At 40.6% G+C, this 14,707-nt stretch overlaps 1 protein-coding gene across 2 annotated transcripts in view; it reads right to left on the bottom strand.

Moving 5' to 3' along the window:
- Positions 1 to 4,458: 4,458 nt before the first annotated feature.
- The window catches only part of CRBN (cereblon), a 44,454-nt gene continuing 34,205 nt past the window's right edge, over positions 4,459 to 14,707 (bottom strand). For both annotated transcript variants that reach the window (XM_019504712.1, XM_019504713.1), the window contains exons 9-11: positions 13,566 to 13,630; positions 11,373 to 11,504; positions 4,459 to 7,768 (exon numbers count right to left, since the gene is read on the bottom strand). In XM_019504712.1, coding sequence (XP_019360257.1) covers positions 7,585 to 7,768; positions 11,373 to 11,504; positions 13,566 to 13,630 — 381 coding nt within the window. In that variant the 3' untranslated portion in view covers positions 4,459 to 7,584. The remainder of the gene's footprint in view (positions 7,769 to 11,372; positions 11,505 to 13,565; positions 13,631 to 14,707) is intronic.

Raw genomic sequence — 14,707 nt, 5'->3', positions numbered from 1 at the left:
CGCAGTTGGCCCAGAGCATTTGGGACAGCCAGATGGACTCAGGCTTTTATTATATTAGAATGCTTTTAGGATTTGAAAATTTTACTCGTGGGCTTTGGATGTAAATGCAAAGCCAAGCGTCTGATCGCCCCATGGGCATGGCTTATATACCATGCAAACATTCATCCTTTTCTGCCTTGTGTAATTCTGCTTCACTTACACTTTCCAAGTGGTGTAGTCCATGGCCTCAACAGGAACCTTGGCTTTCTCCCCAAACAATTGTGGGACATCACATTAGCTCTTCATAGAAAAGAAATAATAGTACCTAACCATGTCAGTGTTATGAAATACGAGGCAATAGCTCAAATGGCAAAATACTTACTTTCCTAAACCAAGGGTGTAGGTTTGAAGTCCAGCTTATCCATCTGATTCACCTTGTAAGCAGGGGACTAGGTGTGATGAGCTTTCCTATATGAAGTAGTCTGCCTTTTAGAATCACTGCTTAGTACAAATTCTCTTTGTGCTTTCATTTCTATAAATTCTTCTTTACTTCTTAAATCTGTGCAGAATCCTTTTATGTTCTGTTGCAGAAGTTGCCACAGCTCAATTTGGGCAAGAGCAGGCATCACTGATCTTCATATATTATACGCGCACACACACACACACAGCTTGCACAATCAATAACGTTTCTACACCGGGATCCATTTGGCTGAACATAAAGGCAGGATTATTATCCTTATTTTACTTGGCCATATGGTGCAGACATAAATGTCTCATTAACTTCAACGGTACACTTGTGGGACTTGGGCTCCAATAGTTTTTATGACCATACTAACCTTTTTGTTCCTGTGTATTACAAATAGAGTTACTAGTACGTGGGAAACAAATGTATACACAGAGTAAAATATATACTGTGGCCTTGTATAGACAAGCACTACTATATTAAGGCAGAGATAAAGCTTTTCAATCAGTTTGTCCTCTAAGACCTCCAGAAGTCATATTTATTTTACAAAAAAAAGGAAACCCACTCTAAGATTAAGGCAATCATATAACATGCTTTCTTTTCCTTTGTAATGTCTCTATGGATTAAATATAGCCTGATAATGTCTTTAGGTATCTAATGTTTTATCACTGATTTCACACAGGTGGTTGACCTTTCTTATACCCTCCAATAAATCAACTAATCTTTCAGAATACATGACTCGTTATGGTGTAATAATTCTACCTCCCCCCCCCAAAAAAAAAGCCTCTTCAAGTGCCAATGGGATGGTAAAGATTATGCGACTTTAACAGAACAGTGATGCTAAAGGAGGCTAACAGTGGCCTTCATTATCAGTGTGCACAAAAGGACAAGGATTTAAAGCACTGACATTTTAAGCAATTTCTTCATAACCTGATAACCCAATAGCTCTTTAAAAGGCTGAAATTCAATTCAGCGTGGTCCACTACCTGCATATAACCTAAAGTGCCACTTCCACAGCCTCATTTCCTCATCATTGCTGTAGACAACTCTATACTGAAATAAATACAAGGCTTGAGATGTGTCCTTTTCAGCCTCTTTGCATTGTATGTCCACATTTTTGTGGGGGTTTTTGGCTCCAAAGGAAGGTGTATGACTGGAAAATATCCCACAGTGAAGAACAGTGCTGCTGTTTGCCATCATACTTAAATCATATACTGCTTAACAGCATCTTTATTTTTTCTTGGAGATCGCTGGAAAAATGTCGGGTCTTGCTGAACGTGAGTGGCATCCGTCCCTAAACTCATCTTGACTCAAGCATTTGCTAAGCCAGTCACTGTTAACTTGTTCCTGAGTATCAGCTGAAGATGGGCATGGCTTGCCAGTGCCGTGTAGTTTCATACCACTGGAACAGCCTAAAAGCAAATGATTCCAGTCTGCACCACAACCGTGGCCCCACCAGCACTACTGGAAAAGGAAAGTCATTCAGCTCTTAGTAAATGTGATGCCCCAGCCCTGGCCTTGTGTTTTAGCACTGACCTTTCTTCTACGCTGCCTCCTGCTCCCTATGGAGGGGAGAGGATGGGAGCTACTCCTAACTATAGCCCCCTTGGCTGGAAAGCACCTCGCTGCATGCAGCCACAGCAATACAACAGGGGCTGTGGCTGTGTGCGGCACCTTGTAACTCTTGACATTAGCCCAATACTACATTTGGAAACATTGCTGATATTAAATCCAGTGCTGCCATAAGCCATTAATGCTGAAGATCTCCGTGAGGAACACACAGCACAAGTATGCTCTTGGGAAGGCTCCTTCCCTTTCCAGCAAAAGTCATATTGACCTTCTTTAATTGCACCAGTGCCGTGCAATCATTTGCCAAGAATGCCCCCCATAGTTTCAGAGCATGCAACAGCTGGATGATCCTTAACATACTCAGAGGCTCCTCCATGTTTAAAAACAGGCAGCACAAAATGGCTAGCCCGCAGTCCCTGCAACTGGAGTTACTTGCTGGCTTTTCAAGCAATGACCATGTCATGTAATGCGCAGCATGTTCTGGCAGCACAGCCAAGGCATGCTGTACTCACTGGGCTGCTCACCCTCCCATCTGCTTGGCTTCCTAGCCTCTCTGCACCCGTGGGCCAGCTTCAGCAGGAGCAGGTGGTTGGAGCAAGCTGTGCATCAGGATCGAAGCGGTGGGGGGGAGGGACACATGGCTAGCTGGGCAAAGGTAACAACCGTTCATTATTTAAGAGAGCACAGGGGGTGCTGTGCTTCATCCTGAACTAAACTTTGCAACTGGCTGTATTACTAGGCATCTCCCCTCTGAGCAGTAAGGCTGCCGAGGCGACAGAAGTGTCTTCCTAGTAGTCCCGATTCAAACCTCCCAAGGGCAGTTCAGACACATCCCTGGCCAGGTGTAGATGCTTTAAGATGTCTCCCTAAGCAATTTAGGTCATTTGGACATCCCACTTGCTTTCTGCTCCCCATTACTTCCTGCACATGGAAAGACTATGGCTGAGCTGTCTATAAGGCTCCTAAATGCCCTCCTCCTGCATGAAGCTTTATGTTTCTAATGGCAATGAGATTTTGAACATGCCTTCTCTCTCTAATCATATGTGGGAAGGAGGGAATCAGGATTTGGAATGGAAGTTAGGGAACTGTCTGGATGGACAAAAGCGAGGAAAGGCTTGGTAAGATGGGAGATGGGAGAGAAAGGTGAATTTAGGGACTGAAACTTGTCAGAGCAAAATTTTGATTGACTGCTGATAACACAGAGTTGAAACTGACATGCGCAGACAAGCTGAGCGCATGGAAAATTCCCCAGCATGCCCAGCACGTGCCCCCTACCTGACCTGACAGCTTGTCAATCATGCGTGACCTACTTTTCCGGCACGCGCATGCTCAGTCACAGTAACTGCATGAGGTAATTTGTCCAGAAGTTTCCAGCAGGACAGCAGCCTGATTGGCTACGAGGCTGCTACAAAAGCTTGTGAGCCCCCTCCCTGGGGGGAGAGAGACCCGCTCGACTAGCGAACACAGGCTGCCTTGGCAGGGACTGTCTCGCTAGGAGAGATCCTACCTGGAAGCAGAGGCTGCGGCAGCAGCGACTGCTCTCCAGAAGGGCTTACTGGCCCACTGGTCTCCTCCACGATTTATTTGGCTACCCGATTCGTTAGCGTTTTTGTACTGATCCTTCGGCTACCGGACTTACTTTGGCTTCGACCTCGACTACGATTTGCTTCATCCGACTTACCTCGATTACGGCTTTGTCTCATCACACCCGGCTCTGACCTCGGCATCGTCTTCATCGACCTTGGTACCTGTTGTCCACTTTGGACTGGCGTCACGACGTTCCGATGAGTTACAGTTCTGTTCTCGTTATTTGTTATCCACGTATGAGCTGTTGACCAGCCCTGGGACTAGCAAGTGGGCAGCCGCCCCTATCCTTTGGGGTAGAACGCAAGGGCTGACTCGTGAACCCCGTGGGCCAACAGACCCCTTTGTTGTTTGTTATTTGTTCGTAACTGTAACTGAAGTAAGCAGCTCTACCTACGCAACCAAAGCGTAAGTGAATAAACCCTATTTACTTTGAAACCACCACGAGTCTCGTACCACTCAGAACTCCTCGCCGTTAATCCCGCCCGTTTCTTATCCAAGCCACCACTCGGCCCACCATGACCTTGGGGCCTTTATTCCCCAACAAAACTTAATGTCTCGCTCAAACTCCCATGAGAAACACCCTGAGCCCAGTACAACTATTAAGTCATGTGCCTTATTGCATTTTTATTCTATGAATATTATTATATGAATACTATATGAATATTTTGTTATATGAATTCCTTTAATCCTTTTGTTTACCCTTTTCATCCTGGGTCTTTGGGGCAGGAAGTCTCTCCTACAAACATGGAATATATTACCACCTGAAACGCATAGATCTCAATAAAAAGTGATACTGCAAAACCAATCTCCACTTCCCTTCTCATCCCTGCCGTCAGCAACAAATGTGATCTTTAAGCCACTGAAGTGAAACATACTGAAGGTTTTATTGTTTGCAAATGTCTGTGAGCAGTGAGATTTTTAGGAAAAGTTCTTTCAAAGGCAGACAAAAGAACAGTTAAAAAGGTGTGCTATCCTAACCGCAGCTTTTAAAAAGCAGTCCTAACAGCTTAGGTGAAAAACAGTAGCAGGATGAACAAATGAAATGATTCATGTACAAAAATAGTATTATTACTAAAAAAAAAAAAAAAAGAGGAAGAAAAAAGTGGTACAGAATTTCAAAAACACTTTAGAACAGAATAGTTACATGCAACAGAAAATGTTTTATTATGGTTCAGTCTATGCACTAAATTTAAACAAATATTTGAAAACAAGCAATGTTACAGTGAAACAGATTGTAAGATCAGGGGCGTGGGGGTCTGTGCTATAGCAACAATGGCTTTAAAAGAAGCAACTCAATGAATCTAAGCACAATGTATTTCCATGATGATCAAGGTTTTGGTTAGTACTTAGCTCTCAGAAGTATGGTGCGTCTATATTTATCATCTGGAAAGTATTCAGTACCAACTTGATAATTGTACTTTTCCCCCCAGAAAAGGAAGGGGGAAAATGTAAGCTTAGAAAATTTTAACCAAGGTACAGAACCTTTACCAAGTTTACATCCATATAAAACAGATTGTACCTACCGAGGATGCATATGCTCTTGGTACTTTAATAGCAATTAATTTTGAATCTCACTTGCTCCAAACTTAAAAAAAAAATCATAAAGTTTGTAATGGAAAACATCACCTAGTAGGTTAGATGGCAAAGCATTAATCAACAGTAAAATTAAGCTGGTGCTAAAATAACTTTTGACTGGTCTCACTTGATTGTATTAGCTTTATATTTGAATATACATATACACATATTAAACAGACCAAAATATGCCTATTTCATGTTCAAATGTGATCAAATAATATTAGTTTGATGTTTTACTTGAGGCCAATACGTATATAGCCAAAAATAAAAACACCTGTGACATTTGGTGTTTGCTGAAGACAATGCTCATTTTGAAAATACCACTCATCACACTTCAGCAAATGCTTAAAAATGAAAAGCATGGTTTCTCCAAAGTGCTAAGATCCACCAATCCCATTAAGGGCAATGGGAACAACAGGAGCCCAGTACCTTTGGTGGGTGGGAAGGTGGAGCGGGGGGCAGAAATCAAACCACAACTTTTTACTAAGCTAGAGGAAAAAACCCAGATGTGATTCCAATAAGCATAGGGCAGATAATTCACACCTACATCATTTCCATTTTTTGAAAACTTATTCTAAAAACAAGCAAAACTGTGACTGCTTTCTTTAAGAAAATGAACCATCTTTCACTCTCTCTTTGCTCAGAATGATGCTTACACTAATATTGCTTTTCACAGGTCACTGACAAGAGAACTGCCACGAAAAACTCAATTTGATATTACTGATGTGTAGGGGATAATAAAAATCATGATAAAAGCACAGAGGTGGGAGACTTCAAGGAACTAAACCTGAGTTATATTGTTTCTAGATATCTAGCATAAAAGTCTCCTAATATCACGTGAAAACCTTTTTCAGCTGGAGTATAGACACCACTGCATTATCACTACAGTTATCTACTTGAAGACGTTTGTCCTTATTTCTTTGTGGGAGAAACCTGTCAGTGCTACTAGGTAAACATGGTGCAAGGAAATGAAGCAATTCATAGCGTATAAATACAATTTGGAGCATTTCAGTATCATTTACTTTAACAACACAAGTAAGCACATATATAAGTTACCTACGATTCACTTTGAACAAATAAAGAATAAGTGAAACATCCTCAAAAGATTTAAAAAAAAAAAAAGGAGAAATCTGTCATCTTCAGATTCTACCAAAGTGCATTCTGAAACGCAGCAAAAGCTGCCTCTTTTTGGCTCCCACTTCTGTAGCACAGACAGTATCTCATAAAAAAAAAAAAAAAAAAAAACAACAACCTGCCTTGGATTTCTGCTTCATTTAGAAAGTTTACCCCTCCCCTCAGGAGAGAATGGTAATACACAATAAAACTGGACTTATGATATGACTAGGTTAAAAAAAAAAGAAAAGAAAAGAAAAAACATTGAACCCAAAGTGCCCCCCCCCCCGCCAAAATACAGCTTTGTGAACATTCATCAATATTAAATATTTCAAAAAACCTTAGGCAGGTATCCTAGGTAAATTAGCTTCCAAGGGAAACTCTGAACATTAACATATTTAATAGTATTGACTGAAGTTCATTAATGTATTATGAAAAGGAAGTGACAATGTATTTTATGTACTGGATCAACCAGTACCTTTTAAATTAATAATTTAAAATGCAAATGATTGCTAATGAACATGTCAAACATGCTATTTCAAATAACTGAGAAGGACTAAACGATTGATATAGGATTGCTTTAAAAAAAAAAAAAAAGGAATTTATACAGTAGTTGCTTTAGCAGCAGGTATCAGTAAGCACATGACTTCTGCCATTTGCAGCACTGCTAATAGGAGGACGTTACCAACACAACACCAATCGGTATGAAGGTTGAGATCTTGGACTCTTTGATGCTTGTTTGGCAAAGGCTTTGAATGCAGTACAAAAGGTAAACTTGAGAGTATTTCGTGTGGATTCAAAACATGGATTTTCACCAAAAGGTACTTAAGGAAGGTGTATTACTGGAAAATATCCCACAGTGAAGAACACTGCTGCTGTTTACCATCATACATAAATCATATAGTGCTTAACAGCATCTTTATTATTTCTTCCAAATCTTTTACTTTAATTCAATAGCAATGAACATCTTCAATTATACAATACAGTAAGCAAGATTCAGAGTCATCTCTTTCAGTGCCTGGCTGGCCTTCCCAGAACCACATGTACCTCCTGGTCTCTTACACTACGCTTCTCTCTCCCCAGTTGTCAAATTTTAAACGTCAACCATCAGTTCCCAACGTATCTGGACACCATAGTAACTTGTCAAGACACCACCAAATGTAATGGTGCTTCCTGTTCTGTGTCTTTCTTTTTTTTAAATTTTTTTTAGTTTAAGTAAGCATCGGAAGCAGCACTGAGCAGATTCAGTTAAGAGACACTGACTGCTGCCTGTTCATTCCAAAAAGCAGGTTACAAGGTTACAGGCAAAGTAATGGAGATCTGTCTTGGCCTAATTCATCCTCCATATCTGGAATCCTAGGCAGGAGAGCAGACCGGGTTAAACCCCAAAACTTCTGAGGCGACATATCCTTTTTTGTAGCTGTGAACTTCCACCCCATGTGACTGCCGCAGATTCTGCACTGGGCTATTGTCCATGCAAACCTACCAAAAGAAAGTTTTGACAGGAGTCACATAATCATTCAAGGAAAAAAACAAAACATTTCAATGTAACTGGAACATGATTAAGCAATGTGCTAAGAAGCAAATACTGGCATTAGTCTTTTTGAAAATTCAAGCCTAAGAGAGTCAGATGCCCAATGCCCACTGCGTTTTCAGTGAGACTAGCAGACTAAAAATTCTGTAATAGCCTGAAAATTGCAGTCCCAAAAGCTATTGTATCCACAGAAAGTAAAGTATTAAATATCATTTTTAAAAGGCTTTAGCAACAGTGTCTTTAATCTGTATGGGTCAACAGAGGACTAACACATGATGCTTCACAAGAAGTCAATTTAATAAGCTAAAGACACGTGATGGTCACAAGGAAGTACTTCAAAGAGAGAAAACAATGGCAGATGGATCAAAAATGCACCTTAGTTGTACAGTCTATGATTTAGGACTCGCTTTATACAAGCGTTGAATCTGGGATTAACATCAGAAATAACAAATATATATATTAGCCCTGATGTGTAGAAATTCAATACATCTTATTAGCTGTACTAACAGGCATCAACTTTTAAAGTATGAATTCCTTTAGGAATTGCAAATGATTGCCTTAAGCTGGGTATGAGCTGAAACTACTTCCTCTACCTGAATTTGCTGTGGAGGAGCCCTGCAAACTGTAATTTTAACATCCAAAACTGCACTGTCAATTCATGAACAACTTGACCACTTTAAATCTTCTCCGTCTTTCCCTCATTTGGCGGTGTACCACAGGCCATTCCTGCACCTGCATGGTTCAATATGCTTTCTCCTCCGAGTGGGAGCAGCAGGGTTTGTTCCACCTGCAGACGCAGGCATGCTTCTTAAAATACGTGGAATTCAAATAGCCTCAAAATTAGACCATTATCCCAGCATGACATCGTGCTCACTTAGGAGGTGATTTTTTTAAAATAGTTTAGGCAGAAATGAACATCTTTTATATTTTGAAAATAATTTTACCGTCTGGAACAGCAGACTTATTTCACTGTAAATGTAAATCAACCTTTGAATGAAGAAGGGGATATTTCTATTTTTCAATTACTAAAGCAGTTATTAATCCAGTTTGAGGATTTGTAAAGCATTCTACATAAGAACAGCTGTACATTCCTACACATGCTTATCATCAAGGATTAGCGGAAAAAAACATTATAACTTTTTTCTCTAGAATTTAGCCATTTATGCTACATGATTCCCCACTTAACTTGAAATGCTTTATTTGTGTTATCCAAACAAAGCTGCTCACCATGGAAATCATTATGTTGTCAGAGGTTTATGGTGAAAGTATTTTGACAGAGAAACTCTTAGGAAATAAAGATCCATTTACCTGTTATAGAAGCCAGCTTGTGTAAACATTTTTTTAAAGTTTTTTTGGTAAACACCATCTGGTGCTTAGCTCACCCTGGCCACAAACAGGCATTCCAGAAATTTGAGTAATTTTCACACCTAAAAAATGTTTTTCATACATTCATAGATGCTAGGGTCAGAAGGGACCTCAACAGATCATCGAGTCCAACCCCCTGCCTAGGCAGATGACCCCAGCCAGATGCCCATCCAGCCGTCTCTTGAAGACCTCCAAGGTAGGGAAGAGCACCACCTCCCTTGGAAGCCCATTCCAGATTTTGGCCACCCTCACCATAAAGGAGTATTTCCTGATGTCTAACCTAAATCTGCTCTCTGTCAGTTTGTGACCATTGTTCCTTGTTACCCCAAGAGGTGCCCTGGTGAACAGAGCATCTCTGATCCCTTGCTGTGCCCCCCTAATGAATTTGTAGGCAGCCACAAGATCTCCTCTCAGCCTTCTCTCACCGAGGCTGAAGAAGTCCAGGTCCCTCTGTCTCTCCTCATAGGGCTTGTCCTGTAAGCCCCTAACCACATGAGCGGTCTTCTTCTGGACCCTCTCGAGTCTATCAACATCCTTCTTGAAGTTCAGTGCCCAAAACTGGACGCAGTACTCCAACTGCGGTCTGACCAATGCCGCATAGAGGGGAAGTATCACCTCCTTGGATCTATTTGTCGTGCATCTGCCGATGCATGATGAAGTGCAGTTAGCTTTGCCGATGATGTGGTTAGCTTTGCTGATGATAGGAGAGGGAGCAGTGCAGGCACTAGGCCTGCATCTGCCCCTTGTGCTTTCCAGTACCAGTCTACAGGAGGAGACTTGAGCAATTAGACAAAGCCTCTGTAAGTTATGCAGACCAGACAGTTCCTCTACAAGTCCGCTTCCATGCCTGCTGGCTTTTAAATCACTGCAGGCGTGGAAAGGGAAAACTGGCTGGGCTAGGAATTGAGCTTGGGGACAACCTCCCTGGTCCTGCTGGCTTGGCAATCCCCATCCCTGCTAGCCCAGTTGGCAGGGTGGCAAGGTTGAAGCCTTCCTGAGCCCAGTGCTGCCCACTAAGCAGTTCCTGTTTACAGAGCAGAGGGGCAGTGACAGTGGTGGCTGCTCTGCTCTGCTCCCCTCCCCTCCTGGATCAGATTTTTTTTCCCTTCGCAATTTTTTCAGACCAGATGAATAACATGACACAGCTCTGAGACTAAGTACACCCAAAATTATACTTGGTGTTTTGGGTCAGGCTAAATAGACAGAATATCAGAAGGTAAATGGAGGAGAGAAGAAAGACAGGAAAATGTGTCTACCAACCAAACTGATTCTGGTAAACAATTATTTTTCTGAAACCTTGATAAGTAAGTGACTGGAGTTTCCAGACAATACTACCAATAACAGATCTTTAGCATGAATTACAGAGAGCATTCAGTAGATATTATTTGGGTAAATAAAATAATTCTTCAAAAAACACTTTTTAAAAAGAGAGAAAACAGATGAGTGGTTTAAATAGCTCAAGAGAAAAATCACGGATCTTTTGAAACTTTGAGATTTAAAAGGAATGTTTCATTTACCTTCCTGTTCATTAAGACTAGGGACAGAAGTTACACATAAACTGGTAAGTGACTGCAAACCAGCTCAGATCTATAACACAACAGAAGTTCAGTGCACATAAACTGCTTTCAAAATGGTTGAAACCAGTTTAAAATAAACCTAGATGGATGTAGTAGCAGACTTAACTGATTTAGGTTAAATTGCTTTACTGAACTTCTGTCCCAGATGCCCTCCAAATCCAAGTTAACTCTCAGTCCCCCTGCATCTCAGGATGCTTCGCACCTCCCTCGCAGGGTGGGAAAGCTAGCCTTGACCCAAGCTGTCTGCTCCAGCTGAGCGGGAAGGCGTGCTCTAGACCCCCCGGGTTCTGGCCTGAGCCACTGCAGACTTGTGGTTGCATTTCTGGAATCAAAATGAATGTCTGTTCACTTGCTTATCAGTTCAATATATGCAGCTTAGACTAAACCTGTGAAGACTGAATTGATTCAGACTCGGGCTTTTTGACTGTCTGTACTTTGCCTTCCAGTAATTAAATGACTAAATGGGAATTTTAAAAAAAAGTTCACAGTATCCATAGGCAGGGATAAATTTAAAACAGAATTACGAATTGCTCCTACTTGCTAGTGAGACTTCTGAAGTATATTTCATAATACCAGAGTATATTATTAATAGAATGAAATGCTGTATTACCCAGGAAACCAGCTGTGCTCTGTAGAAGGTCGGCCATTCAGATTCAGGTTGCAGGCTTTATACACTGTAAGTGTTTCGTGGATATATCCATGAGGATTTACATATGCAGCCATAGGCCCACATAAGGACAAACTGCAACAGATAAGAGAGTCAGTAGTGTACTTCCATAGCTTCCAAGACAGATCATAATACAAAAATCAGAGTTTGTGTTCTGGAAATAAAAACAACTCTAATTAGCAGTAGCATAATTAGGGCAGGGTAAGTGGGGCACCAGCCCCAGAAGCTGACTATTAGAGGTCCCTAGAATCACCCTCACAGGGAGTCTATGCTAGGGTACGGGCAGCCCTGTGCTAGCCCACCTAGCTATAGGAACTGGACAGCTTTATCAAACTGTACGTTTTGGGGGTGGGGGGCAAATGGGCAAAACTGAATGATGCTCCCCTGTTGGAGTCTTTGCTGCTTTGCTGGAGACAAGACAGCCCTGAACCCAATACATATATACAGGGGGGAGAGGGGGGCTATGGGAGAGGGAATGGGGCACCAGGATCAGCTCCCATGGATCACGGCCACAGGGCTGCTGCCACTGGAGTTGATGCTACTGCTGCCTGGGTAGGTAAGACTTCCATTCTCTTCTTCCATGCACCCTCCGACTCAACCCCTGGTCTATATAGCAGACATATACAGATCAGCATATCTTTAGCTCCTCTGCCCACCCCCTGCTCTGCTAATTAGAATCAAACCAGAGGAAAAAAAAAATGAAATTCTTTAGTTTCCAAATGCAATACAAGCTGCATAATAAAACTACCCAATCTGCTTGCAGAAAAGATTTATTGAGTTAAAAGTCTTAAAAACACAATGAAAATAGACCTTTATTAATTTAAGAGATTATTATCATTAATAGTTACCAACTTTTGGCTAAGTTTCATTCCAACCCTAAAATCTTTTGTCAGGGCTACTGGGAGCAAGTCCAATTTTGACTACCTGTTTGATAGGGGCTCCTAAGCAAATGCACATGTGTTTGCCTGAACAAGAATTAAAAAAAGTATTACAATTTTAGTAAAATAAACTTATGCTTTAGTGAGCCTTGAATCAGTGCCCGTGTCTGTTCAAGATGACAAGTTATTAACTCCAGGGCTGACAGAAGATTACCATGGAAAATACCTAACTTGAGTGGGTACCTCAGAGACATATAGCTTGTTAATACAAACTAAATACAAAATAATTTATCATGTACTTTTATCAACTACCACCAAATATCACCTTCCAATTCAAATAAATAGCATTCTCTTTATTTTGTCTTTAAATATGAGCAGTGAGTGAAAATATGCCTAACACTTATATTAGTTTCAAGTCTTTAAACTGGGAATTAACAAGTAGCAACCCAGCAGAACCTAAGGGTTCTGGGATCCATCATTTAATTGGCAGATAAGAAATGGGTTTCAATTACCACAGCAGCTTCTTATCTTACTGATAAAGAACAACCATGGAGAATCTTATTTTGTTAAATGGAGAAATCGTTTAAAATTTCACATTATTGTACACGATGGACAGATATTAGTTATCCAGGATGAAGCCTGAGACAAGACCACCCAGCAATGGCAATATTTTTGAAAAAGTACTACACTGACATAGTTAACTACTGAAGACATTGGTAGCTCATGAATATAAAAGGAATGCACTGCATAATACAACATTTTAGATTCTTCTGATAAGAATTTCTTATATCAGAATACACAAACTGCATTCAGTAGCTTCAAGTCACTGCTCATTAAAATGCAGAAATGAAGTATTTTGCAGACCTGCAACAGGAATTTTTTCCTATTACTTCCACATCAAGTTCATGAGACTCAAGATATTACAGGAGATGCATAAAAATTCTTATTCCCCAAACTGTCACAGTAGATAACTTTCCTGTAAGTTTTTAAAATGCACCGTAGTTGTAATTTTAAAAGTTCATTATGTGGACTGGCTGACATCTGGGTTTGCCAAATTCTGTTCAAAAACAAAACCTTACGTTATCTGCTTTTTGTGTACACTTACTGATCATCTCAAAATGTCTTCAAAAGAAAAAAAACATGACCATGGGAGTTTTGGGGAAAGTAATACTATGAATACATATCCAATTTTCATTCGCTGAAACGTGGATATAACCTAATGACTGAGTGCCTTTCAGAGTGGAGGTTAACAACTCACCTGAATATTTCATTTTTGGTTGTTATTTCTGTGTCTTGACACTGCTTACAACAAAGAGACGTACACTTAAAAGGAAAAACAAACAGGAGAACTTCATTCATTTTCAGATATTCAACAGCACTGGAGGAATCACAACTTTTTCGTAATAAAAAAAAGGAAGAGGTTTTTGACTATGAAAGTCTACGAAAATTCATAACCTGAAACTCTGGATATACAAGTAATTTTCATTTCCTCAAAAACTTGATTTTTTTTTCCCCCTCTAAACATTTTTGACAGACTGTCACCTATAATTTCTAGGTAGTAAACCCTGCAAAACCAATTTCTCTCAAATATCACCTAGAAAATAAACATTTAAATTAATTTATTATAAATTTTATGCAGATGTTTATTCCTAGGATGCAAAATATATACTTTTAGGGTAATGCTTTTAAAACGTTGTCAGTGAAATGGTTTTAAAAAACTTCTGGAATAAACTGTTACTTCAAGAGTCTTCCTTTGGAAAAGTCTCTGGCTGAACACTTTTTAACAATTTAATTACACCCCAGGTTGCACTTCTGATCCAAAATAAATTCCGACTCCCCATCTTCATTTATACGCGCTACCCAAATGCATCTGCTTCTAGCCTCACTTTATCTTATTTTCTATATCCTGCTCATTTCAACTTCTTGCCAGTTTCGTCTCCGCCTTTTGCCTTTGCTGGTATTTTTTGAGGCATTTTAGATCTCGACTGTCCTGCTACAGCAGGGGTGGGCAAAATGCGGCAGGCCATTCTATCCGGCCCATGGGGCCCCTAAAAATTTAGAAAATTGATATTTCTCTGCCCCTGGCTGCCTATCATGCGGGCCTCGATGCCTTGCCAAAACTCAGTAAGTGGCACTCCACCCAAAAAAATTGCTCACCCCTGTGCTATAGAGTTCTTCAAGATCCACATACAAAAAACACTATAAAAGAAGAGCGGGCTATTAATCAATAGCAGGCTAACTGCCCTTACCTCTCTTCAAATCCTTTTTCAAATGCACTTTTTTTTTACCTCTCTTTCCCACCTCTACCCCTGTGGCATCTTCTGTAGCTCTATCAGTCAGCCAAACTTGGTTTAAAATTATTATACTGTCAAGCTGCAGAAACATCCACCCCCAGACCTC

Source organism: Gavialis gangeticus, unplaced genomic scaffold (assembly GCF_001723915.1).
Source record: "Gavialis gangeticus isolate Ggan-Ray unplaced genomic scaffold, GavGan_comp1, whole genome shotgun sequence".
Lineage (NCBI taxonomy): Eukaryota > Metazoa > Chordata > Crocodylia > Gavialidae > Gavialis > Gavialis gangeticus.
This window is presented reverse-complemented; position numbering and strand designations above follow the sequence as displayed.